Source organism: Eutrigla gurnardus (assembly GCF_963514095.1).
Source record: "Eutrigla gurnardus genome assembly, chromosome: 17".
NCBI classification, from domain to species: Eukaryota; Metazoa; Chordata; class Actinopteri; order Perciformes; family Triglidae; genus Eutrigla; species Eutrigla gurnardus.
The window spans coordinates 20,082,389-20,110,052 of record NC_139928.1 but is presented as its reverse complement, the minus strand read 5'-3'; the positions used below and the strand labels follow the sequence as shown (position 1 = coordinate 20,110,052).

The 27,664-nt window shown below is 42.2% G+C and overlaps 1 protein-coding gene across 1 annotated transcript in view; it reads right to left on the bottom strand.

Moving 5' to 3' along the window:
* Positions 1-1,129: 1,129 nt before the first annotated feature.
* Positions 1,130-27,664, bottom strand: part of nxph1 (neurexophilin 1) — a 33,871-nt gene continuing 7,336 nt past the window's right edge. The window contains exon 2 of the mRNA XM_084032132.1: positions 1,130-3,072. Coding sequence (XP_083888258.1) covers positions 2,317-3,072 — 756 coding nt within the window. The 3' untranslated portion in view covers positions 1,130-2,316. The remainder of the gene's footprint in view (positions 3,073-27,664) is intronic.

Genomic DNA, 27,664 nt, shown 5'->3' with positions numbered 1-27,664 from the left:
ATTTAACAATCCACTGTGGGTCTACACACACAGTGAATGGCATTGCTGTAGTTGAGAAAAATAGGAAAAACTGGCTGCATGTACTTTACATTTAGAGGTATTACAGGCATTGTTTTCTTATATGTTTGCCCCTACGTGGATGCTATTTAGCCATATACTATGAAACCCCTACTGGCTTGTTAAAAGTGAGCATTGAGGGCAAACTTTTGAAGGCAGCTCCTTAATGAGGACAGATATAAAAGCACCCCATGGACCGCCAATGAACACACAAACCTGGCATCCACTTTAATTACTGATAAGTTGTGAGCCAGCTATAGGCAGCGGATTTCCCTCCCCCAGAGCCCCTAATCTGTTTAAAGCCGACTGCTGATCCTAACTGCCGAGTCGGAGGATTCGATGGCAGGTGCCACTGTGAAGTCCCAGAACAGACGCTATCAGTCTTGCATCCCAATCACCACATCTCCAAGGGACTGAAATACAAGTTCACCTCTGTGTGTCCAACTCTCTAGCACCCTCGATTATTAGGAAATCTGCTCCATCGCACATGGTGAGAAAATTAGAAGAAGCTCCAAGAAGTAATCATACTCAGAGCTTATGTGTTCTGAGTCCTTTTTACCGAGGAGGCAATGTGAGTGTTTACACTCTGTTTGCACACGATACACATGAGAAATATAGTCTGCTTCACAACACAAAGAAGTTAATCAGAAATGTGAACAACACAACTTTAGTGGTGAAAACACTAGTGAATACAACTAGCTTCATTGCACAATAAACGGCACCTATTGAGTTGTGAAAGTGAAACTTAAAGTTATACAATGTTAGGTTAAGGCAAAGGTGGTAACGCCAATAACCCAATAGATTGCATTTTCTGACTTTTTCATGAACTGCCTTTAATACTCATTGTGGAATAAGATATTGAAACCATCCACAACACAGAACAGTAAACTCAATTTTCTTGTGCTGCCTGATTCTTCTGTTAAGCCTCATGGCGAGTGTCAACCACTAAGTCACTGTCTTATTCTACACCCCACTGAATCCTGATGTTGGCATCGTGACAGGTCACCTCAGCAAGTCATTCCACACTCATTATTACAGCAATAAACACAGAAAGAACCCACACAAACAAGCATTCAATTGATAAAATTTACTGTGTTCTTTAATTTATATGTACATCTCCAACCCCCAACTCCCACCCCCCAATAAAGAAAATTTCAATGAATACTTTTAATATATTTAGTCAGTTTTACAGCTTCTGTACAGGATTGCTGATTTCAAGAAATTCACATCTAGGGCAGCCACATCATTTTCTTTGTTAGAGGAACCAAGAACGAGCATAAATGGAGTGAACAAGAGGACATAGCAGTTAAGGGGTAAACACACAGCTCATGGGGGTATGTACAGAAGCAGCGCAGTTGGGATAAACTATGTACAATACAAACCATTCATACAAATTAGGCTCTAAGATATAGAATTCAATACATTACATTGGATATATTAAGTGACAATGAGCAAGCCCCGTCCCCCACGAACAACCCGCTGATCAATCAATCAGGTAATCAGACGTTCAATCAGCTGAGAATGAACCAATCACCCGACAAACTCAACACCTAGCCATACTAGCAGGAACATTCTGCAGAGATGTGCGTTACAGTATCTGAACAAATTAATGCATTTCTCTCCTGAGGGGGGGAAGCCTGCTCAGATCCAGCTCAGACCACCTCACGTTGCTCAAAGCATCAAACTCAACTTGAATCTTCACTGTCCTCTTCAGCTGCCTTGCAGGTTTTTGGAAAAACATCAGAGGATTTTTTTTTTTCATTCTTTTTGTTGATTTTGTTTTTCCAGTTATGCAGGATAAACTGCAGAGCGTAAATAGCACAGCAGGGGAAAACAGTCCATATGTTGTTGTCCAGAGAGTTTCATGAAATATGCTAAAAGAGGAAAACCAATATCTAAACATAAAGCCAACACCAAAGGGCAGTGTTTAATCCCAAAAGGACCAATAAGCCCTGCTATCTACACATGGTTCAACATAATTCAGGATCAACATTCTAACCGTTTATAATCAAAGTATCACAGAGAGTCAGGTCATTTTTAAGCATATTACAGTCATATTTACCACCTTTTAACTATGAAAATTAACGTCTCTCTGCAAAATTCAGAACACTAAATGAGGAAATCAGTTGGGATGACTGACTCTGCGGTATGAACATGGTTAGGGACAGTACGGCTAACACACACATTTCTCTGGGATAGGTCGCAGCCCCAGTCTGTGCTTCACTCGTCCACCTTTCTGTACTTGAGCATACAGGAACGTCAACCAGAGGGGAAGTAGGGAGTGTCACTGTGATAGTTATAGTCTGGGCACACTTTCTGCACCAGTTTGTAGTCGGTGCTGTAGAAGGAAATGAAGATGCAGATGACTTTGAAAGGTTTGGAGCAGAGCCAGGAGACGTGGCTCTGGGTCTGCTCCTGGTAGCAGGTCTTGGACGGGTCGAAGTTGCAGAGCGTGTTCTTGGCACCCTTCTCCACTTTCTCGTACTCTATGCGGCAGTTGAAGGACTTTGAGTCCTTGGCGTCGATGACGGACTGTTGCGCCGCCACGTCGAACTCCACTATCTTGGTTGGAGGGACCAAGCTAACGGACACGTTACCCTGGCCTGTGGAGTTGTGGCGGAAGTACACGCTGAAAGTGCCGTTGCCGTGATCCACGATCTTCCCGGTGATCAGCAGGTTGAGTTTGACCGTCTTGATGTTGGAGTGGAAATCCCCCCAGCCGAACATCTTCTTGAACTTCCCCGTCTTCACCATTGGCCGCCGTTTGGCCCGCGGCCGAGAATCCTGCAAGTCTGTAGTGTTCCTCAGCCAGTCCCACAGGTCTTGCTCAGAGTAGGGCTCTGGAGTGTCATAGCGAAGGTCCAAGGCTGTGCTGTTCTCTTTGCCATGTAGAGTCTGTGACAGCAGCCTACTGATGGACATATCCTTACTGCTTCCTGTCCATATATGCTTTAGTGTGGATTTTGGGCTTCCCGACTTGACAATGTCCGACTTCGAGGCTTGGGCACTTGTAATCTGGGGAAGAGAGAAAAAAACATCCAGTTACAAATCTCTCCTGTTTGCTTTGTTTAACCTGTACATTTAACATTGCTAGTGTAGTCTTGTTGCCATCAGGGCAGCAGAACATGAATCATTTTAAATGAATATTGGCAAGCATACTCTCTACAATTGTAGAGAATAAAACGGCTCACAATAATTTAAACATGAACGCATTTCTTCACAGGCTTACATGTTGCTGTTCTATTTCCCCTATAATTACTACCACATTAAATAGCTTTTTCAAGGAATCTGCCAATGAAATTATAAAGGAAATAATTAGTGAAATTGCTTTGCATAAAATAAAGCAACCCTCTTAAATCCATTTAGTTGGCACATTAATACCTAAACCTGTCTCCTACCAAATTACCTTCCCATACCACTGCACTCTCAATTATGTTTCCAGGGAATTTTCTTCTGGACCAAATGGTCGCAGTTTTTAGTAAAAGTTTTACCTTCCAGTACGTGTTGTATATATTTATGGAATTTCAACGAGGTCATGTGAATGAGATCCCATTTTAAGAGCCTACCAAGGTTTGACAATACATCCCTCTATATTGGCTGATATGTAGCATTATGAGATATTAATTTTCTATATCATTCAGGAAACATTGACTTTCACATTCAAGAATGCTTTCTTCTACACGATTGACCAATCACATGGATTCCATGGGGGGTAAGAGAAATCAATCTTTGCTGCAAGCATCATTTTCAAATCATGACAGCGGACAGCTACAAATTTGGGATTATAACGAAGAAAGCTGAGCGAGAAAGAGAGTACGGCATTAAAAGTAAAACATATTGTTCCCATCTCGTCAAGTAGAGGGAGGATCCACTGGCTCGCACAGATAAATGCAGTGGTTGTTCAGAGGTTAAAGAGCGGACTATTAACTAAAGAGTGCTCCTTGAATTGATGATTGATGAACCCAGGGGTTCTCACTATTTAGTGCCGATGAGTGGAATTAGGCTCATACAGGCCCCGGTGGAGGTATGTGACATTGATTGCCTGATTTCTACTGTAAGACGTGACAGCAGATCCATCTTGCTGAGGTTTTTGCATTTTGCGGGTCGGCCCCCGCGATCGATACTTGGAAAATAAGGTTTCGCTACCAATCAGTTGGAATTGAATTGCCTCGCAGCACATCTCTGACCACCATGGGGACATACAGGAGGCTTGGAGGAGAATATACCTGTACTGTGGAGTATGTCACAAGTGAGGCAACAGAATATAAATCAAGATATGCTTCTCAGGAGACTGAGGTTCAGATTAAAGCTGATGAAGTAATACACATTTACGCCAGTAAAATACATTTGATGACAGTGAACTACATCTGCTCTCGGACCAAATTGTAATCACTGGACAAATAGGATTGATGATTTTATGTCTTTATGTTTCTCCCTCTGTTCATTTATTGCAGTTTCCTGTTGTGTTGTGTATGCTGCTGTCATGACACTGACCTCAACATTCAATTAATGAGATATTGAGGTACAAGTGTGAATTTCAGCCATGCAAGCAGCTTGACTCTAGGGATGGAAGAACCTCTAAAAAAAACTTTTAGATCCCATTCAAGGTCATATTGTTCACATATTCAACAAGATATGCCCCAAAAAAGTCTCTGTATTTTTACATCCAATATCTTTTTCTTCATGGGAAAAAAATACATAACACGTGATTCCACCAGCTAGTATCGACCAATATGAACCAATATTATCATGGCATGCTTCCATCAATCATTCTGCAGCTTTCAGCGGCACAGAGCTCAAGAAGGTCGTGAGCTATAATCTCTTCAACCATCAAAATCAAATTCCTCTCAAAGTTATGCACCGCCTCCTATCCTGTTTCACTTGGAAACATGTCACCATGGTTTAAAAAGCAAAACATCAACCCTGTTGAAAACCAAACTAAACCATCTTTAGCTGATGCTGACTAAAACTTACAATCATGACTAAATGTCACAATAACTGATCATCAACTGATCTCTTCACAGAGTTCTGGAAAAGTATTGTGCACTAGGAGGTTTCATGGAAAGCAGTCGGCCCTTGGGGAATGTGTTCTGCGTTAGACATGAGAGAAAAGTAAAGGGAAGAAACAACGTGAAGCTAACAGCCCACACAGTGAAGCTGAAGAGGCTCTCGGGGGTCTATCTTTAGACTCAAGGGTTAAACTCAGAGAGCACTTGGCTGCGTGTGACAGATACACTCAGCAATCATTTCCTATTCAAACAGGTGAGGTGGCCTTCTCATACGCAAGAATATCCCAGGATGGTGGAGGGGAGGATTACGTCGGAATGGATTTATGATAATGCGCCTGCTTATGAAGAGGATCTGGTGAAGTGCCTTTTCTCGGAGTGCATTCAATAGAATTGATTAAAAAATGAACATAAAAACAGAAGCTTGAGTTGCAGTTACTTTGAGGGGAATCGTCTTTTTTCCCATCTTAATGCTTGCAGAAACGCAGTCCTTGCACATGTAGTTGTAGAAAATAACATTGCCACTATGATTCAAGCCAAAACTGCACTTCCTCCAAAATCCCAGTTAGAGGGTACATTTAAGTTAAGGGGGTTCAAACTCACTCTGGTATGTCTGGGCGATATAACAATATATAAAACAATATAAAGATTTTATATTTTTGTGGCTAGCTCGTCACCTCATTGGATGAGTGCATGATGAGTCATCAAACATGAAACCATTTTACAGAAGAGAAAACAGGGATTTGATTTTTAAGACTCTGAGGGACACAGGATTAAAACTGGGGACATTTCATTTGGATTTCAGTGGATCTTTAAAGGGAGTGTGGGACTTTTCATTATACATATAATTGAACCTCTGTTACATTCAAGCTCTTGCCAAACGAGTTCCCGCTATGCTGATGAAGCCCGGGGCCACCAGGGAGCGCTCTCTGTGTTCATCAGTTTACCGGTTGTGGCGAACATTCCTGCTCTGAAAGCAACAGACGAATCAACCAGCGTCATTGTTATTCTAGCTCTGTTGATTGGTTACAGTCATCCACCTGTAGGACCCAATAATGTCACTTATAATATCATTTGAATCTACGTTTGATGCACAATGTTTCCCTATTGTTGCATTTTTAATGCTATGACGACATTCAGCGTTGCCAGATCAGATTGACAGTAAGACAATTGAATACAAGTCAATCAAAAATTTCTATAATTAATGAGTCAATAATATAAGTGAATGGACACAATGAAAGTTACTGCATTTTAACCATAAGTGACAGCTTCTGTGGTAATATTGGTGTCACATTTAACGTGCCAAATGTTGATAAAAGAAGCTCACCAGCCTGATGCTATTCTTCACCAGCCCAACTTAATCAAAAACAGCCCAATCTGTCTAGACTGTTTATATTCCCTTTGACGCACTAAAGGAATTCACTCCTGTTTCTGTTGGGTTTGTTTGTTCTTGTGTAGCATAAATGGCCTTTCTTTGTCTTGCATAATGACGTTTAATGATCCTCGAGTGTCTTTATCCCAACTAATTGCAGAAATACCATACGACTGCTACTGAGCGTAGAGTGTGCAGTCTGTTCTGTTTGTCTGTGCTCATTGTTTGTCTTGTCCAGTGGGTGGGCTCTGTGCGCTGCATACAGACATGTTTATCTGTACAGTTCTCAGGCCCAGGCTTCCTCCAGCATGTTTGGGCCGAGGGCCAGTGGGTTCGCTGGTTCCCGGAGCTGCCAGCTGTAGTGCGCTCACCTGAGGGAACGGTACATCTGGTAAACATGGCCAGTACCGCGGCCAACACAGGCCTCGCAGATATCTGACTACCAGCCAGACAGCCGGTTGGTTGCCCCCAGGCAAGGAAGACTCCCGGCCAAGGCAACCAGCACCGTCTCCGGCTGGACTATTTGGTCCAGGCATTCATTTTTTACTGACGCCCCTGTACTTTCTCTCATAGGTCTGATATCATGTTCTGTAATGATGTGTGTCTCTCATATAATCCTCGTCTGTGTTTCATTTTATCTAACCTCAATGTTTTCTTCCATGTTTTTTTCTTCCTTGAAAACCAAATATGACGTGTGCTTACATCAGCCGTTTCCAATAAATTCAAATTATATCACAATCCGCAACTTTTAGTATCACAGAGCTATAGAAGGTGGTGAGCTACTCTTTTCAACCATCAAATCAAATTCCTCCCAAAGTTAAGCCTCGCCTCCAATCCTGTTTTACTCAGAAATACATCACCATACGGAGATACCACCGAGGATCCAAAAGGATGCCACGTTTTTTTAAGCTCGACCCAACAGACTAAAAGTCATATAAAAATGTAAATATATAAATGAATGACTAATGATATCAACATCTTTATGAATTGCCTTCTGATTGATGTTCTTATTTCTGCAGCTCAATGTGAACATTCCTACAAACAAACCAAAAATCATTACATGTTTAGGACAAACCTGCAGCTATTTACTTTGCTACCTGTGATCGGACAGCAGCTCCAGTACAGGAATGCTCCCATACACTTCTGGTTACTACACAGTATGCAGGTACAAATGTACCCGTCCATCAAGGCGGCCCAGAGAGGAGAGAAATGCTGCTGTTCTGCTGCTGCCTCGTCTAACATCCTGCCAGACAGCTGCTAAGGGAAGCCGGCTTGTTCTCTCGCCCGCTGAAACCCTGAGCTGGTAGGCGGTCTGCTCTCCTGCAGCAACGGCAGCATCAGTCGAAGGCTTTAAAGAGCTCTTTATAATCACACGTTTGGCTTACCAAGCAGAAAAGTGGCCAACCACCTTCGGGCCCTGGCTAAATTGTTTCTTTGCGCCACTAAATCACAGCATGAACTGAAGCATTAGGGGCTTTAACATGACATCTGCATTGTACACACTCTCAAGGACCCTCCTTGTGTAATTCCAGACATGGACATACTGTATGGAATTGAGCTCATGCTGTACAACGACATGAGTGACTCACAACAAGAAAACGTTCATCCGGTGGCATAATACATGAAACTCAATCAAAGGGACAGTATGTTCTGTTTGCCATTGCTTCAACCCAAGACAAAAGCATCAAAACCTTGTTCTTTAAACAAAGGTGCCAGAGGAGGAGGAGGAGGAGGAGGAGGAAGAGGAGGAGGAGGAGGGGAAGGAGGAGGAGGAGGAGGAGGAAGAGGAGGAGGAAGAGGAGGGGGAGGAGGACAAATGTGTGCAGACCTTGACAGAAGATGGGATCCATAAACCACCACCATCCCTTACAATGCTATTTTGTCTGTTTACCATTTCACTGTAACTACATGGACTTCATTATTTGTGTGTCTGTGATTTTACAGTAATGTACTATATTGATTACATTTTTGTTGTCGTAAAAGTCAGCAATGGAATCAGCTGTTTGCTTATTTTGTGGCGCCTTTCTGTTTTAGTGCTGATTGAAATGTGAGTGGATGCTCTGTGGAGGAATATCACACATCTGTTTGTTGCTGCTTTCAAACACTCCTTCAATTTGTTCACGACCGTCTCATCTTGTTGCAAATGTGTCATTCTGAAAAACGAGTGGGAGGTTTTGATGGCAGTTTCATTTTGACGTAGAAGTGAGATGATTGTGTCTTATTTAATTCATTATGAATTCCACAACAGATGTGTAGCTAATCACAAAAAAACTAGACACCATAAAAACAATAGAGTTAGAAATATAAAGTCTAGAAGAAGTAATACACCTGTGCAAAAAAGTGTTTGTGTGTGTGTGTGTGTGTGTGTGTGTGTGTGTGTGTGTGTGTGTGTGTGTGTGTGTGTGTGTGTGTGTGTGTGTGTGTGAGAGAGAGGGAGAGAGAGAGAGAGAGAGAGAGAGAGAGAGAGTGATATTTGTGATTATGATTTATTTTTTTATCTTGCCTGAGTCTTTATAGAGCTGTAGAACCACTGGAAAGGGTGGACCCCACAACGGGACAAAAACAGCTGGGCCCTACACAGGAGGAAAACGAGTATGTGTGTGTGTGTGTGTGTGTGTGTGTGTGAGTGTGTGCTGGAGACAGCAGGTGTTCAGCATGCCTTATGTAAATGCTTTCACAGACTGGCTACAGGCGTTTAATCAGTCACTCATAGAGATTAACATGTTTAAATGAGCAAGATTAACAACATGAATTTAGAGAATTATTATCCCTCCAAAAAATGAACACTGTGCTTGAATCTGGGTTCGCAGCATAACGTCACACCGTCGGTAGCCAAGACGTATCACTGCTGTAGGATTTAGGATCCAACTTTACAGTTTTTGTGGATTTGTTTCCACACTGACGATCACAACCTGCAACTCACAAACCAATCCCCCAAAACAAATCCACACAGTTCTCTAACATTCAGCACAATCTTCATGATGAAATGGAACACGCTGCCACTCAAGTCTAAATGTCCAGCAGTCCAGAAGTTTCCTGCAAGACTGCAGTGCCCAGGTTTTATGGGAGGTATGCAGAAAAAATGCCTGACAGGAAGGAAATAACAAAGTCTAAAACGTGCTTCTGCATTACTGTGGGAATCCACCAGCATTTTGTGAAATAACAAACATACGATACGATCAGTTTACCATTAAAAAGGATATTTGCACCTAGATCCTAAAGTTGTAAAGTCACATTTCATCTCCTTCTTCTAAATAATGTTTTAGTGTTTGTAGGGAGCAGACAGAACGTCTTTCGAGTCATGAAGCAAAATATGCGTATCACGTCCACAAGTCATTTCCCAAATGTTTAACAGACTGATTGATGATGTCATTTCATTGGAAGGTAGGCCCGTCGCTGGTGTTGCAAAACTCTTCGTAAAATTAGACAGGACATAAACGAACAACCAATCACAGACTGGAGTCCTGCTGCCAAAGTAAAGTACAAGCTTAAGTTCCAGCAAAGAACAGAAACTATCAAGTACGTCTGAGCTTTGTTGCCGTTTTCCCCCAGTGGACAGGTGTGGTACTGCTACTTAAAATGTAACTTATAGACCATTACATACGAAAAAAAGATATTCGTAAGAGGAGAAGCCTTGTGTTAACTTCAGGGACCGTGAGACTCCGTTGTTCAGGAACTTGTCCCACCTCATTGGGATCCAAGAAGAACCCTCCACACTGATTTCCCCCTCGGTGCTCTGAACTGTGCACCTTCCCAATCCAGGAAGTTCTGTCATTTGTTCTTGTAATTAACTGCCAAACACATGGGTATTATTGATGTGGCTGAGTTATTGCCAACAGCTGAAAACTGGCACAATAAATCAAATCACAACACTTGTGGTAGCTCCGTGGAAACGTTCACATCGGTGACTGGAGATGGAATGCATATATTCATTACCAGTTATATTGTTCATTTTAGTTTCACGACCAGCAAGAAAATCAGACTCACATCCCAGGCTGTGGTTACTGGGGGATGAGCCGGGCTGACACCATCTCATTAGCTTTTTCTTTTTTTTGTTTTACTGCCCAATAAGACAGAAGACAAAAGATCTGAGATGAGATGGGCTCCACATTCTCCATCTCGTTTGAACATTTCCAATCATCATGCTCATGCCGAGGGTACCGCAATGCAGGGCAGGAATAAAATGCTGAGCGAAGAATGGAGGCCCGAGCACAATGTGATGAGTAAAAGAAGCCTTGTGAAAGCTCCGCAGGATGAAAGGAGAACGGGAGAAAGAGAGGAGAATTTGAGGATGTTAGCTTTACAATAGAGGAGGAGCAGGACTGAGGAGGACTGACCCTGAACACACGGACAATTAACCTTCAGTCCAGCAGAAAACTGAGCCCTCACAGGCGGATCAGTCAACATACTATAAAGGAAGGAGGTTCGTTTTAGGATTTCTAAGGCATCAAATGTTCCTGCTTTTGGAATTACACAATAATCATTGACTCCGTTTACATGCACCAAATATTCTGGTTTTTGCTCCTTTTCAGAAAAAGACTCCTACTCATCTGTTTTCTGATGAAAATGGATATTCCATAATATTCCAGTTTGCATGCATCCTTTCATATCCCTGTGAACGCCACGTCAACGCTGTTCTCCTGTCCTTTATCACATCGAGACATCAACATTGGAATGGAAATACCGGTAGATCTTTTTTTTTTTCAGCTGTCGTGGACTTGTTGAACCATGAGAACACAGGTTTTCTCTTTCATTCCTTCTTCTCGAAGAATATATTTGTTCATATCCAAAAACCTTTTGGAAGTCCTCCACTCTACTCCAGCTTTACTAACTGTTGGCTGGTTGTTTGTGTCCAACACACACACACACATATGAATAAATAAATGCATTGTATAAGCCCAAAGAATGCCCCTAAAACCTGAATAATATCATCTCATCACACATCTCTTAATCTGAAAATGCTCCATCCAGAGATTCTTAACAGAATATGATGTTCCAATGTGTAATATAGAAGTACTATTGCACATTAAGAAGCAGATTGAATATAAGTGCCGCTGAAGTCACCTCCAGGAGATGAAAGTATGATTGTGTCGTGTGTTTTGCATTTGGGAGACGAGTGGCCGGTAAACGGCACCGAGCGTTGAAGGAAGCTGCAGAATCACACAAACACTCTCGGGCTGGGGAGCAGGAATACATCGGACACGTGGGGGAGGACTTTTGTGGTTAACACAGATTACAAACCATCCCCTGATGTGTTTTCCGCTCAGCTACATTGAGCAGCACATTCAGACATGACCAACGCATTCAGAGGCTGTCTGCGGTCCCCGTGTCCCCATCAAGTGTTCCTGGGAGAGAATAAACCATGAAACACTAACAGCTATCAACACCCACACCACACAATATGAGATACCCATCGGTGCTTGGCGCTGCTGCTGCGGCTGCTGGTAAGTGCTGCTGGAAGACCACGGTTTGCCCATGTGCTGGAGCTGCCTAATGGTCATGTAAGCAGACTGTTAGACACATCATTAGAGCAGGCGTTCTTCTCTGTGTGTGTGCAGATGTGCACAATGTCTAGCTTTTTCTTTTTGTCTTTTTTTTTAAGTGGGTGCATAATTCAGCTCATATGAATACAAACTCACGTGAAGCTGATATATTTATATTAATGAGACCGAACATCTGAAGTGCTTCCTGCACTCCGAGACGACACACTGTTGATTTCATTTTAAAAGTGCCGGACTGAAGAAACAAGTACACAACTTACTGACTGTTCTAAAAGTGAAAACAAAGCTATCCTCTGGGGAGAATGAATGTGTTTTGTGCCCATAAGGTTATGAGATATGCTGTTGGGGAGAAATTCTGTGATTGCCTTGCAGAATATCAATATGAAATTACTAGAGGGAAATGAAATATAATATATTCATAATGTTTACATATCTCCACATATTTACAGTAAGTTAACAACAGGAGACTCTAAATAAAGAAATGAAAAAAAGACATTCTTGACTCTCTGAGATGACCAAAGGCGATAGTATATGTGTTGCTACGTACGTGTAAGAGCTACAAATCATCAGAATTATTTTTGTAAAACTACTATTAACACTTTCAAGAATATTGACAATGAAACAATAACACAATAAACCTACAAAAATGAAATGTTGCAGTTAGAAATAGTTTAAAACTGGTGCTTAACAAACAAAATGGAAATAAAAACTGTTACAAAACGACAGTTTGGTTCAGGCAACAAAACTACCTGGTTAGGTTTTTTATTTTACACATCGTGGTTTGGTTTAAAATACTTCTCAGACTTCTGCACACTTGTTTGAAAGTTAATTGTGATGCACCACGAACAAACGTAATCCATGTTTTCAGAGTGCAGGTTTTAGACCAGGATTCACAGCAGATACTTGATTGAAACTTTACAATGAAATGTATACAAGGTAGATAACCGTGTCCTGAGAATAATGAACATTTATAAAACATTCTGGGGAATGGTAAAACATTCAAACTCACTCTCGTTGTCTTGGGCTTTCTAAGTGGAGTCGAGATTCTCGCTGGTGAGATTCAGAAGCTAATACGTCCCGAGGTACCATAAATCAAAGCCGGCTTTATTTTGTCAGCACGCAGATGGCCCAAATACACAACTCACCTCAATTAAGACCTGAGGAGGGGAGCTGGAAGGGAGAAGCGTTTGGAGGGGGAAGAGGGCACCTGTTCTCCTGTCATATCCGCCGCTCTTCTGATCAGCGGCTCGGAGCTTCCCCCTGAGCTGCTTCAATGCTGAATTAATGATGGCAAACAAAGCCAAAGCCTCCTCGCAGCCCCTTTGTGAGTTCATTCTCTTTCCACTTTGGTCCCTCTCAACTAATCTTCAGTGTCACACTTAATGAGATTTTCAGTTTGTAAAGTAAGTGGAGCAATAACTCCCTCAGCACACGCCGCCGTCTCCATTCCCGCCGCCGCCTCCAATGCTTTTAAAGCAACCACTTCTGCACCTTCTGTCTCTTCCTCCTCTCGGTAAAAGATGCATTATGAAGGATTATTACTTATACAAATCGCATTGCATTATTCACACGGCAAACTCGCAGCTGAAAGTACAGTATGCATGTAATGTGTGGCGTTATTTGCTCCATTATTCCTAATGAGCTGCTTCTTCAGACAAACAACGAGTCGTTGAACATCATGAACATGAGATAAAAATGCATATCAACATGAGTTGAATTAAACAGAAACCATCATCTGTGAAGGTTGTTTTACTTCATGTAATTAGTGTTTGATTAGTGTGATGTTAAATATAATCTCTCAGGCTGCCGACAGGATTTAATAGAGAGCAAACATTAGCATTTAGACTTTTAGCAGATCGTGTTGCTGTCATGAAAGTGTGATTGTTAACCTCAGACATCTCCCCTCAGCCTTCAGTCTGTTTCTCTTGTGTTGAGTCCAGTTAGGTTACCAGGCAACACGTCTCCTACATTATTACATTCCCATACAATAAACTGCAATCTCAATTACGTTTCCATAGAAATGTGTTTATTTCCAGACGGAACCGTTTCAGTTTGAAACAGTTTGAGACACTTGGTTAAAGAGAAAAGCAAAATACAAAACAACATACTTAGGTTTGGCTTTAAATTACCACAAAAACTAAACCAAAACGTGGCAAAAGTACTTAAAAAAGGCACTATAGCAGCTTGGGTGGTGTGTTTTTTTGACTTACTTATTTGAAATGTATTGTTTGACACATCAAGAGTAAAATATGTTTCCTCAATGTTTCCTAGAAAAACACACTGAGATCTCTCCACTTCCAGTTTAAATTAAGTTATGAGTCTGGTCTGAATGGATCAAATCCACTGGATCTCTACCAAAGTTACAGTGTTGTTAGTTTGGACAGTGAAGTGGAGGGACAGAAACAAAGATAGGTATCCACTTAATTAATTAATCCAGATCTTTGATTACATTTTAGCCCAAAATAGAAGGGATGTACAACCGTTTCAACGTAACAGAATTCAGTTGTGTATGCTGTAAGTTTTATAAAAGTATAATATTAAACATATCGGAAAGTTCCGGTGAAGTTTTGTCTTTGTGTGTGAAAAGGGGCTAAAACCAAATCCAGTGTGGTCATAATGAAAGTGTTGGCAGGATTAAGGCCAGCCCTCGAGGCCTGATGAAGTTAGTTTCCCTGGAACGACCCTCCTCCAGACTTCAGCGGGATGATGGAGACCAGTCTGGTGCTTTATTTGATTTGCTCTTCCACACAAAATGAGGTTTGTTTTTCTCTCCGGAGCAGAGATGCTGAGAGCTGAATTGAGTGTGCTTGAGCTGACCTGTGGTCTGTATTGGGGATGGGGAGTAACAGCAATCAGGTAAGGAAACGGAGCCGCATCTCCACATCTCATTACTATGCACAGTTACCCATAATCCAATAAACAGCTTGCTTCCACTGAGGCCAGGACCTCATCTCACACATATGACAAGCTGTAATCAATATGATATTAGAGGTGAAGGCATAAATAACTCGGAGACAAATCGACTCTCCTTGACTCTTTGTATCGGCTGCTTGTAATTGTATTTCGTACATGCTTTTTAGTTCGCTTCTGTCTATTGCTGATTTTCAGAAAGAAGAGCGGGTGTGTGGAGGGATTCAGCACCGATGCATTAATGCACATTCACTGACTCAGCAGATCTAAATGGAGCCCTTTCTGAATGTGAAAACAAAGATACGACCCAGTCTCACGGCTCCACCGGATTTCTTTCCCTGTATAATAATCTCATGAACAACAAATCGGTGTCTAAGTTAGCTTTCCTGTTTGGCTAAACAATGGAGCTAACGTAAAATGAGGTAGCATAAGTAAAAACATGTTCTCAATGTGCTATTGTCTATATGGAAAAGGTCAAGACTTCATGCAAAGTGTTTTACCCTTCCAGCTTCTCCAGATTCACCCTCTTTTTAAGTCGGACCGTTCTTTGAATTGATTTGGATCGTCAAAAAGAAAAGGGGAGTTTTCCCACCAACACAACGTATATCAGATATCAGAGGTTTTCACGATTGAACAGATAGAGATTCATCCCAAACCCACTTCATCTTTATAGCCAATTAAAGGAAAGTGAAAGTGTGTTCCTTCAAAGAAGCCACTATACTTCCTATCAGACACACAGCTGCTATTTCTTTACATATTCTCCTCCAGAGTCACTGAATTGTTTTGTACTAAAGACAATGTAGTAGTTGCAGTAATTACTTTGCATTGGGACCATTTATAGAGGCTCCTGTTGTTAACTTACTGTAAATATGGAGATATGTAAACATTATGAATATATGATACTGCATCTCCCCATCATTTGCATATTGATATTGTGGAAGGCAATTGCAGGATTTCTTCCCGTGTCTTTATCTTTTGCCTCACCTCTACACAAATGAGAGCTTGGAGGTGCTGAGACATCACTTCCTCTCTTCAACACACCAGCAAACGTAGGAAACAGGCGGGAAACACATTATACCAACATTCACATGAAATAGTCCGAGCATTTAAATGCAAATCTCGTTTGGCAGGAAAACGTGGAGTCAACCTACAACAGTAAGAGACCAAGAGGAGTGTGACTCGGTGTGGGCTCGAGGCTGAGACAATTAAACGTTAATGGTGTGACTTCTATCAGCCGTCGCCATAACGACGTGTGGATTAGCCACAGTTGTATTTCAGGGAAAGAAATAAGAGATAAAACTCTAACCATCACAAAACGATTATTTTTGAAAATGACAGATAAGAACAAATGGCTTTCCAAGATATGACGAAGCTAAAAAATGTTTTAAATGAATAAAAATTGATTATTTGTAATTGATAACAGTATATAAATCATTGCTCCGATTCAGTCTTGTATTTCCATGTCAATTAAAAGTCAACCAGCAACATTAACAGCTCGTTCACTTTTATGCACTTTAAAAAGTCAATAACAAAACATTTTAAAGTGAATGCTTTGAGGCACGCGGTGTCAAACACACTGGTCTCCTGGTTGAAAGTCCTGTGTTTGTTCTGTTGTTTTGATTTTTTTTTTCTGTCACAAAACACTGCAAATAAATTTAATATTCAGTTAATTTATGTTTGATACCAAGGATCACAATAAGTGTCTTAAATCTAGTGCTGATATTGTTCATATTTGTCTGCTCATGAATATTTAGGAATGATAAAAATGAAACAGCACCACGTTGTTCACGTGCAAAGTAGAAATGATCAGAAGAAAACTTATATGAATACAGGAAATTATTTCATAATAGTGAAAACTCTGGAGATAAACACCTAAATCACGTCATAAATTTAAAGAATTCCCACAGCCTATTTTTTGGGGGGGAATTAATAGGATCAAAGTGATCTTCAATAGCCTTATCATTCTATTCCAATTAAATGCACACCAGCTGCTTCCTATTCAAAGTATGTTACCTAGCTGCACTTCTTAATCACACGACTGTGGGGGAGCTCATTTTCATTCCAGCGCCTCCGACCGAGTGCTCACCTGCATCTTAGCGCGGCGGCAGCAGCCCGGGAGAGGCCCGGCGAGGGGATGCGAGGCCCACCACCTGACATTAATGTGGATCCGAGGAAGCTCAGCTGTAAATGAACGGCGGCTCGTCCGAGATTAGCCCTTATCTGGCTTACTGAAGCCCTCGTGTGAGGGGAGGGGAAGAGGGTGCGCGGGGTTAGGCCAACGCTATCTCCCCCTGCTCATTTTGGAACATCATAAGCCAGGTAGGTTTATGCAGCGGTTCCTCTATTCCGCCGGCTAATGGGAAAATCAAAGGCCTGTGTCGCCTGTGAAGCCAGAGGGTGGAGGCTGCTAAGTGAACGCCACGCTCTGGATTTCATGCCATGTCTGCCTTTCTCTCTCTGCATCATCAAAGCAGAGCAGCGGAGGAAACATGAGCCGTTATCCATTACCTGAGGACTAATTGGCCCTTTAATTCCATATCAGATCTGTGCTCACTTCGGCGCCTCTGCACTGAACCAACGCGACGTCATTGAATCAGGGCACTCTGTCGAGGCATGGCATGTAGCAGACCTGTTAAACAGTCAGCCGTCTGCAGGGTTTGGGCCGCAGGCAGGTATGTGTGGGGGCAGTGGGGTGGACTCGCCTGTCAATGCCACTGTTTGTCACCGAAAAAGTGTCCTCAAATGAAACTACACGTATTTAAGTGCTGAGTTGAAAATGTGTGTCCGTGTACACGAATGAGTAGGTTTCAAATGTGTGACTATTTCACAAAGTGACGTGAGACTGGGTCGGGCCACAAGTAAAAGGCAGGCGGTGATGTTGAATTCCCCGTGGCATCAAAGGAACAGTAAATGCTTCTGTCTGAAAGGGAGCACCATTAGCTCCACTTGTATTGAGACTACAAACACAAGGAAACAGAGAGAATTCCTGCAGAGAAGCTGTGGATGACAGTTACTGGTGCAACGGTTATACATCACTCAGGTAATTCAGAGATGCACACAACCAACGTCTGACCTAATTGATGCCATTGGACATAAGTGGAGAGAGTCACCATATTCAGTTTGCAAACTGTGGTTGAAAATCAGGAGAGTGTGAGTCGCTAGCGGCTCGGGGGGAAAGCTTTACAATCCCCATCGAAAATAAGGGCTTTGCTCTGTGCAATGCATGTAATGTACTTATACACTTAGTTTAACGGCCTTGAGCCTTTTTAGCACTTCGGTGCTTATTACATTGGACTCATCAAACGCCAGACGTACGATGATGATTTCACTTTTCTTAGTTTGTCATCAAACGGCAAATTCCATCACAATCTTCCAATTAGATGACAGGATTGGGTAAAGGGTTCATCCTCAGGGGAACGTGTTCATTCCTTTTATCAACCGGACTAACGTGTTAGATATTGGTGCTCATGATCCGTCCTCTGGGAGCCATGAATATCCAAGTCAACTATATCTTGCTGATAAACTTGATCTTGAACTGATTTACTTCCCCAACGTCGTGCTCTCCCACCAGCAGAGGAACCAACTAAAGTTAGTGTATATCCATGACTTACACCTTGCATGTAGCATGTTACCTCCTCTTTGTCCCTTTAGATTAGGAAAGAAATCCGAGTCCCCTCCACGTTGTAGGTCACCGTTGCTCAACCTTGCATACGTAACGAGGATCAGAATGAAATCCATGTGCGGCGTGTTTCTGAACTCCCCATTCGCTCCAAAAACAAGCAGTGATATTTGAACAAAAGGAGAACAGGTTGACTTTGACTGTGTCGGGACCTTGCCTATTGTCCGGCAGCACGATGGGGCTTTTGTCGTAATAATGTCCATTTAAAAAATGCTCATTGTCCTCGCAGTGTGTCCTTTCAGCCTGATGCTGTGTAGCATTAATCACGGTGGACGGCAGCTGGCTGACACCCTCAGACTGATGGGGAAGGCAGGGTCTAATCGCACCGGCCAGAGGAAGAGGTGTGTGTGTGTGTGTGTGTGTGTGTGTGTGTGTGTGTGTGTGTGTGTGTGTGTGTGTGTGTGTGTGTGTGTGTGTGTGTGTGTGTGTGTGTGTGTGTGTGTGGCAACCAGACAACACTGAGACCAGATACATCTTCCTCTTCTGTGCCATAGAGCACCTTTGTATCCAGAAACTATTAAAACACATGAATGGGCCACACTGTTGCATTCTGGGATTTGCTCTTTCATTACCGTCAAATATTCTCTCATTAGGGATCCTTCTTTGTGGTGGATAAATATAAATATAAACATAAACGACTTACAGCAGGTGGATGGGTTCCAGGACACACCAGCTCATTGGTTCTAAGCAATTCACTTAGTGAATTATAAAGTACCACAATAGGTATGATGGACAAAACTACCAAAAAGTTTTCAGCTTGTTAAAAAATAATAATGATCATATAACGATAATAATGTTGTGGTCCAGATGTCTCCTGCCTTTCACTGCTGTTTTCATGTCATGATAGGGTTATTATAAATATGAGTTTATGACATTTAAATATCATTCACATCAACATCATGGTCATATAGCGCTGTGATATTGAGCCGAGCCGGAGACACCCAACATGAACACACAGTAGAAGCATGCGGCGATGCAGCAGCCAGGATGCAGAGATCTGTGTCGCTGTTTGCAGCCCCAATGAGCAGCAAGTGTTTGAACAGAGAGAGAGAGAGAGAGAGAGAGAGAGAGAGAGAGAGAGAGAGAGAGGGCATGGACATGCATGAGTGGAGAGATTATAATGGAATGTATGATTATAAAATGAATGGATCTGAACTACAGCCTCCGTTCATTTAGATTTTACTCAAAATCATAAGAAGGTTACTTTGTGGTTGAATTATTATCTTATTTATTTTTGTTGGTCAGAGTTAGGTTAAAACGTATTTTCATCAATAACCTTAATTAACCTGCAACTTGAACAATGTTGTGATGACGAAGGGAAAATTAAAAATGATTAAATTCGATGACTAAATAACGACACATTGTTTCCGATCACACCTTCCATATCTGGTTTCCAGCCGGTCACCTTCATCCTGCATCCATCAGTATGAGCATCATGTATTCAAACGCTGGTGGTTAAACCGGCACACGTTTAGGTTCAGGCCACAAAACGACTCAGTCATTTAGCATAAATGCTAAATGGAGCACACATTTACATTCACACACTGAGACAGAGGCTGCCAGGCAAAGTGTCGCCTCCCATCAGGAACTAATCTAACTTATTCACAAGGCAAGACAGGCAGACTGGAGGAGCAGGGAATCAAACCACCAACCCTCCGAACATTGTCAGTAAATCACTTGGACTGGGATACGAACACCAGTCTGGTTGAAGCCTCCCACCACTATTTGAGATGTTTTTTATCATCTTTCATGTTTTGGCAGAAGAATCTTCTCGACTAGAAAAATAAACCCAACATATTACACACATTACATGCTCGTTACTGCAATCCAAAGCTGTAGCCTCAACCAATAAGTCAGTTATTTCAAGTGAGTCACATTCCATGCAGAACACACACACACACACACACAGTCAGAATGACTCTCCTGTATTTGAATCCGGCACAAAGTGTGTGATGTGATGCTGCCGAGTTAAACCGTGAGATTTTCCCATGTATTTCACAGCCATTTGAACAGCTGTAGTATTAGCTGTGCACAGTATTTTGCTGGTGACTGAGAGCTGCTCACAGCCGTCGAGGATTTAGTCCAACTTTTTATAAAAGGCTGGATTAGGGAGCCAATTCCTTCCCTGCATTCCCCATGCTGGAGCTCAGCTGCTGCTGTGTGTGTGTGTGTGTGTGTGTGTGTGTGTGTGTGTGTGTGTTCGACCTTCTTTGCTGTTGGTCGTAACAAGCTAAATAAACAGTGAGAGAGGGGAAAGCGTGCATGTCTTACAGTGCAATAACAGAGCAGCAGCTGAATTTCAATGCCTGATTCATTAGACACAATCCTCAGGCTAATGATTAAAATTATTTCCTCGTGTAAAACATTGGACCAAATACATAAACGCTCCTCCAGGGCGAGGAATTTATTAGCGGAACAACTCGTGTAAATGTTTTACTAATGATTGAACATGATTTATGATTGACAGGTGCGTTTATGCCGGTGAGCAGCAGCAGGCAGGCGACCATGGGAGCAGCGATGCTCAGGTGTTTGAACGCGGGGCGAGTTGTTAAAGACTCTTTCATTGGGCGGTTCATCGGCGGTATCTGGCTGCACACACACACACACACACACACACACACACACACACACTCCTCCGACTGCTGCAGCCTAAACTCTGGATTTATGCTGACTGGAAGAAATCTGCAAGAGCAAACACATTCAATTAACTCCACTGCATTTCTTTTTTTGGAGGGGGGGGGGGGGGGGGGGGGCTTTACTGCCTGAGCCATTAACTTGAGACTTAGAGCCAAATAGTTTTTAAATTTTAGCTGAGTCGAAGATATAAACGGAGGTTTTATTGGGGGATGTGCAACTGCAGGAGACATTCTGCAGCAGCAATGCTGCATCCAGCTCTGTTTAATGCTGGGCTCATTACTCATAAAGTACTTATTACCGTCTGCTAGCAGTAAATCATGACCTTCCTGCCTGCTGTTAGACCTCTGAACGTGGCCAGGGCATGAGAGGAGATTAGGGTTAACTTAGTTTCTTTATTCCAGTTCTTCAGTTCAATTTATTTACAGAGTTTCCATTTGTTTTATGTCACAGTTATTGTGACCAAATTCTCCTTTTAATAGAGAGGAGAGGTCTTAACATAATCAGCAACTGTATAACTCATGTTTCTGCTATTGTAAAAACCATATCAGTTTACATGTTGCTACTCTAACATATAATAGGCATATATAATACGTATTTATGTTATTATTATTATAGATGTAATGTTTGCCCGATGTCAGCTGGGATCGGCTGCAGCTCCCTCCCTTCAGTTATAAAGCACCCTTCATACATGTGAGTGAATAAAATATGTAATTGCAAAAACTGTTAAACATTAAAAAGACAATAAATACATAAAGGTAAATACCAGCAAAGAAGAACGTAGAGTCAAAGAGGGAAGAAAATGAAAGTAATAACATAAGACAATAAATAGATAATGAGAAATGTTTTTCCAGCATTGCTAAGTACCTCTGGGAGGTTCTTCCAACAGGTGCCCGATTAGAGACTCAACAGTGTTCCCTTTGGTCATGGGAACAGTTGAAATGTCTCTGAGGGACCCGAGGGCCCCTCCTGGTTCTCAGTGCATCACAGAGGAACGTCTCCTGTCTGAGTCCACCCTCAAAACGCATCACACCCAACCTGGTGTACATCATCACGCGTCCCGAGCAGCTAATGTTTTAAGTAATGGCCTGTGAGGCTGATAGATGGGCTCTCACCCCCCCTCCCCCCCCAGCTGCAGGCCCGATGCTCAGAGAGCCAAGTGAATCCATCAAAGCGACAGGATGAATTAGTGCCGAGACACCTCACTACGTGTTCGGAGGAACTCCCATCAGCAGTAATTGATTTGATAAATGCTCCAGCATACACCGAATGAGAGACACTTTTATACTCTGTAACACGGCGGACAGCAACTTTTGATCCACCTCTGACAACTTCAGCACCCGCTTCCACATCCGCAGTCATGACCTCCGTGTTTGTTTCTGGAATGTTTTACCTCGCAAACACTTAAATGCAACAAACGTCGGCCGTCATCTCAGGAAAAACACTTTTCTTTTAATAGGCTGCAATTCCCTCTTAATTTCCCAGGACGTTTCCCGGAAATTACTATTTAATCTTACAGAAAAGAGTTCTGACACAGTTATTTTAATGTGATAAGGTAGTTCAGTTAATAAACAGTTGATTTGTTTAGATGAAAGAGGAGATGTAGACTTTAGTTTGCTTTTTTTTGACCGAATGGTCGCAGTTTGACACGCGGAGTTAAACAAAGCCAATCAAAGCAGACTATAAAAGTACCTCGTTAGCTTAAGGCAACGGGACACAAACAGCAGTCTGCTATGCTGCTCTTAAGTGGACTTCTGCAGACAAAATACTAATAATGTAATTCACAACGCTGTACTGTTGCATGGGGACGTACCCGGCTGGTTGGATCAGTATCAAACGGAGAATGTTGCATTTATTTTAACACGATTCTGTCATCGTTTGTTCAAATCATCTGTAACTAAAGAGCAAAATTCAACCACCTGAAACACAAATTAATAAACAAACATAACGATAAAAGATCCGTCTGTGACACAAGCAGCCCACTTCATGCTCAACACGCTGATAAATCAACCTTTACGTTGGTCAGCAGACTGTATTAAAGGTGATCCTGACTCAACATGAGGAGGGAAAGTATACGTCTCCTCGTCTGCTGAGGCGTCGCCGTCATCACCTGCAGCTCGGAGCATTCCTCACCAGCACTGATCTGAGTTCAGCCTGTTTCCGACGAGAGGGTTTACACTGTATGTTTGAACCTGCATGGAAGTCCATTCCTCTGCCCGAGGTAGAAAAACATGAATCGATGGCATTGGGGTGATAAGAGAAAATGTCAAACAATAAGGAGGAGTCCGTGTGAACGGCAGGCAGGAAGGCAGCGTTTTGAAGTCGAGGGTCAGCTCGATAAGAAGAGTTATTCATGTGAGTCTGAGGAGGGAGAGGAGAATGGAATGATAACCAGACAAGGAGACGGACAGCGCCGGGAAATGAGAAGGAGAGATAAGGCAGGAATGGCAGGCTTCCTCCTCTTCCTCCTCCTCGCCTCTCGCCACCATGACGCCTCTCTAAAGGATGACTCCCATCCCGCTGATTGGCAGCTGTCAGCCGAGGACACTCGTTCCTTGTGGCTGTTTTCTCCTCCCTCCTCTGTGACTGGAAACTATCCACAAGCAACTGTAATTCTGAAAATCAATCCCACCAAATCTCCGGGGCTGCTGTCAAGTAATGAAGCCCTGTCATTTGCGGCGTTGGGAAGCTGATAAGGACTGTGATTGGTCTATTCCCATCATCACCGTCGCTCCAAATAGGGAAAAAAAGGACACAGAGGTCGGTGCTGTGAGGTATTGATTAGTTATAAGCTACATTCAAGCAGCAAAATCAATTATATTACCAGTCACAGTTATAATCCATCTTTTTATTGGAGTACCCAACAGCACCAACCGGTGTGTGGCATGAAAAAAAGCACCAATTTAAAACAGCAGCAGTCCATTTAACCCAGTGGGGCGGAGCTGATTGACACACTGGCAACTTATCAATAGCAGAAATGATTCACTCCACATGAACGCATCATTTTATGAGAGGTGAGAAATGACTAACCAGACACTCAGCTCAGAGCTTTTCCACCAAATCAAAATAATAATAATAATTTCTTCTTTTTTAAGCATTAACTCACTCTTTGCTTCGCTGGCTGACATCTTTGCTGAGATACAAATCATGCTCTTAAACTGGTGGACATTTAATCAGTTTGAAACGGGAGTTGCTGCCTGGTAACCGAATAACTGGTTCTGGTGATTTTTGAATTGTTAAGTCTGGTGTCGTTTGCATAGAATATAGATTTTGACACTTAAAGCCCGACACACAAACACTGCAGTTATAACAGAATAAAACCACAAGGGGTATTTCTTGAGGAAACTTAAGAAGGTTTATGTTCCTGTGCCAAGTTCTTGTTTTTACAGACGAGCGATAGAAAGCATCCTGACTGGAAACATTACGAACTGTCGACGAATTGGTGACAAGGGGTGCCTGCGAGGAGACAAAAGCCACCCTGCTGCCCTCTGGAGCAGATACACGAGAATCAGCTTATGTATCAGTATCAGCTTCCTCCTTCATACAATAACGTATGTGTACTTTACTTATGTAGTAAAATGAGACTACAAACAAAATGACATATCGTACAACCACAGCAAATCGAAACCTTGAACCTTGAAAGCATCTGAATCAAACTGTACTTCCCCAATATATTTTCCTTAAGTATCCCAAAAAGTCTCCTTCGCGGCGGCAGCTGCAGATGTTCCCTGTTCTCCCCACCTATCTAAAGTAGGAGCAATAACACCGGGGTTGTCACTTTGTTCTTGTACCTGACTGACTTTATCACTTCGTTCCTCCTCAAAAAACCATCTGTGTTGCCAATTTGCAGTCTGCTTCCCCTCGGCTGCGTTATATATCAGCTTGTTGGCTGGGAGTGACAGCGGCGGCACAAACAGCCCGGCCTGACAGACATGTGGGCGTCGAAATTGGAGTACTGTACTTGTAAAGCAGGCCGAGCATCGAAGTACTTCCTTTTCCTTCCTCTCATTCATCCGGCTTCCTACTACAAAGTCAGAAAGGGGACAACAGAGTCGGTGCTTTGAAGATGTAATGCTGGGATTCTGCTGGGAACAGATATAGCACACGGGTAAATTAAATCAACTTTCTGATCAAAGCAGCAGCAGTGTTCAGTCAGGTTGCCTATTTCTCCCTAAATCTCCCCAAATCAGATGATTGGTTTGAGGGATCGTAGATGTGGATGGGTTTAAAGGTCACACAGATGGAGACGGGTCTGAGAAGAGGACTTGTCTACAGTCTACAGAGCGCTCTGTGAACTGAAACAATGGCGAGGTGAACGATGTCGGTGCTGTGAGGTGGAGTTGTGAAATGGAGGAAACATTTATGTAACTATGGCAACAACAGTCCCGCCTCCTTGATGTTTCCTCCGTGGAACTATCACGACAGAGTGAAGGAAGAAGGAAAAAGAACAGCAATGGTAGGGATGACATCACACACGCGGTGAAAGACGAGCAGCCGTGATTGGTCGGGGACCAAGACTTTATGACTCTATAATCTCCTAATTTGACCATATCATGTAATCTGGACCGTACATAAGGGTACATTGATATTAAGTGCACAGTCAATAAAAAGCATCTTTAAAATGGTTTCTATCAATGATGGTTTGTATCACCTCAATAATAAGAATTTAATTGCATAAATATATTCCTAAAAGCAGTAAATGCATTATTTGTTGATTGGAGTGAATCCTGATACAGTGAACTTATCTTCATTATACAAATTAAGCCCAAAGATAGCTGGCTTAAAATAACCTAATCCTGTTCTGTCAGACTGGAGCTTCAGACAAACACAGTAATGGTGGTTGAATTTGTATATTTTCTAAGGAAAACGATGATTTTTAGATTAAATTCAGTATTTTTCTGCTCAGAATGTTGAAGGGTTTTCCCATTTTACGGTGGAAGAGCCAGTGAACGAGCCCTCGTGATACTAAAACTCTCTAATAGAATTCTTTAACAGCTCTTTAGACAGGGCGAAGGTGGGTTTACTGCTGCTTTTACACTGTGGAGAAAATCCCTCCACATTCCACTGCAATGCAACAGAAACAGTCCGGCGTTGTCAACCGATATATGGGTGCTAAACCTTGGATTGGAGTGCTCACATGAGTGTTCATCACTCATTGATTCCCTTTACGAGTCATCCGTACACGTCTCTGGAGCGGGGGACGGCGGCGGCCGCATGGCCAGCCATCGTAACGTTACAGGATGGAAAGATCTAGAAGATAACGGACATGGCTGGTGATTCCCATCAGCGGGTGGCGTGACTGTCGGACTGTGAAGCAGACGTGAGCTCCGATGGCAGATCCATCACTGCCGACGCAGTGGAGGGAAGCATCCTCCTCCACCTCCTCCTCCTCTCCACTTCCACTATTTCAGAGCAGCATCTCAGCCTCCTCTGTTTCACTGGTCAGTCAAGCCCATCATCAGGCTAGAAAGCAAGGCAATCCATCACTATACAACTCCAAACCCAGCGGCTGCATGTATCCACTCAGTGGCACGGGATGTTTTCACTGAGTTAATTCAGCTGGAGCACCTGGAGCTGAAACACTTATCTCCTCAATATATGGATATTATGCGACTCGTCATGCACTGTAACAACAAAACTCAAGTCATTAGTCTCAATTTCAACCATTTAAGACATGTTTTCCTTTAAAAAAAAAACAATACGAAATGATTTAATTTCAGGAAGGAAATCAAATCCCTGTATCAGACTTTCTGAATACATTTAGTTATTTCTCCTCCTCTCCCAGGAGGTGCTTCAGAATACTTTCACTTTATAAAGAGACGTCTGGATGGAACACCTTCACCTGGACTCAGTGTGTCTTTAAAATAAAACCATATAAGAAGCAGCTTCTTTCTATTGAGATTACAGAGAATTTGGTACTTTAATGTGAAAATATCCCTCATGATTTGAAGGGTCATGAAGGCTGAATTTATTATTATTATTATTATTATTATTATTATTATTATTATTATTATTATTATTATTATTATTATTATTATTATTTCTTTATTTTGAACCAATCATCATCAAGCAACTTCACATAATAATACATTATATAAATACATGATATAACTGATTCCTGGTGGTTTGAACACATTTTGTCAATAGAGTAAAACTCATTTTTTACGAATGGATTTTGTAGTTTTTTGCAGAATTGAATAAAAAAGGTCACATTTAATGAAGCACAGCATGACCATGTCTACGAGGAAGAATGTATTTAAATGAATCTATTAATCCTGCACTTAAAACGTGACATTGCTTTATTCTATGAACATTACATACAATCTGAAAATGGCCTTTAATATTTACTGTGATTTTAAATCCTCATCTCTCCACTCCAGTGGGAGGAGGGATTCTGTGTGCTTTTATCTGGTTGTTTGCTTGGAATGCTGCCACACAGTGGTGTAGATAAGAGTAAATATACAGCACAGTACAATCAGGCAGATACCATCAGATCCTGCCTTCC